General features: G+C 38.0%; 1 protein-coding gene across 1 annotated transcript in view; it reads left to right on the top strand.

The window, feature by feature from the left end:
* Window positions 1–849, top strand: part of Zar1l (zygote arrest 1 like) — a 10,207-nt gene that overhangs the window by 2,790 nt on the left and 6,568 nt on the right. Inside the window, exon 3 of the mRNA XM_005371248.1 lies at window positions 326–400. Coding sequence (XP_005371305.1) covers window positions 326–400 — 75 coding nt within the window. The remainder of the gene's footprint in view (window positions 1–325; window positions 401–849) is intronic.

Below are 849 nucleotides of genomic sequence, written 5' to 3' on the forward strand. Positions count from 1 at the left end.
AAAAAAAAAAAAAAAAAAAAAAAGACAAGCAACATAATAAAGTGATGGAACACATTGTATCAAAAGAGCTGGGGGCGGGGCTGGAGAGGTGGCACAACACTTAAAGGCTTTCACCGCTCTTATAGACACCGACATGGCAGATAACAACCACTTGTAACTCTGGTTCTAAGGGATCCGGTGTCCTCTTCTGACCTCTGTGTGTACTGCATATACTTTCATAAACAAAATTTTAAGAAAAAAAATAAGCAAATTAAACACAACATCTAGGGACCTAGGAAATGTGTGCATATATCAGCTTGTATTAAACAAGCCAATTTCTTTTTAGGTTTATTTCAAACAACTCTGTTGCAAGTGCCAAAGGAAATTTAATCCTTACCGAGTAGAAGCAATCCAGTGTCAGGTAAGTGCACAGAAAGCTTCGACTCCATCACAAAGTGTTTGGATCTTACAGGCCTGGGTCTTGGCATGGGGATACTCGGTCTTCTGTATGGTGGATGCTTAGATTATTATAGGAAAAGGAATAAAAGCATAAATTTCATTAATTTTTTTTTTGGAGAGAAAAAGAGGGAAGATCCAGTCTTTTAAGTTTCCTTGGTGCTCTTCCTCAATAACCAAAACAAACCAGAAAGCTGCCTTTTGTAATGTGCTTATGCACAGTATCTTTGGAACATCTCCCTTTTGATGGTTAACCATCAAAATGCTAGGCCGTTTTGCATGTATTGTTTCCATGGCCTGAATTAACCCTTGTGAAGATGTTCCCATTCTGCAGGCCACAATGTCAAGTTCAAGGAAGATGTGGTAGGTTGCCAGGGGTCAGATTTATAGCTTAAATCTTTTTTTTTTTTTTTT

This window comes from Microtus ochrogaster, unplaced genomic scaffold (assembly GCF_000317375.1).
Source record: "Microtus ochrogaster isolate Prairie Vole_2 unplaced genomic scaffold, MicOch1.0 UNK102, whole genome shotgun sequence".
NCBI classification, from domain to species: Eukaryota; Metazoa; Chordata; class Mammalia; order Rodentia; family Cricetidae; genus Microtus; species Microtus ochrogaster.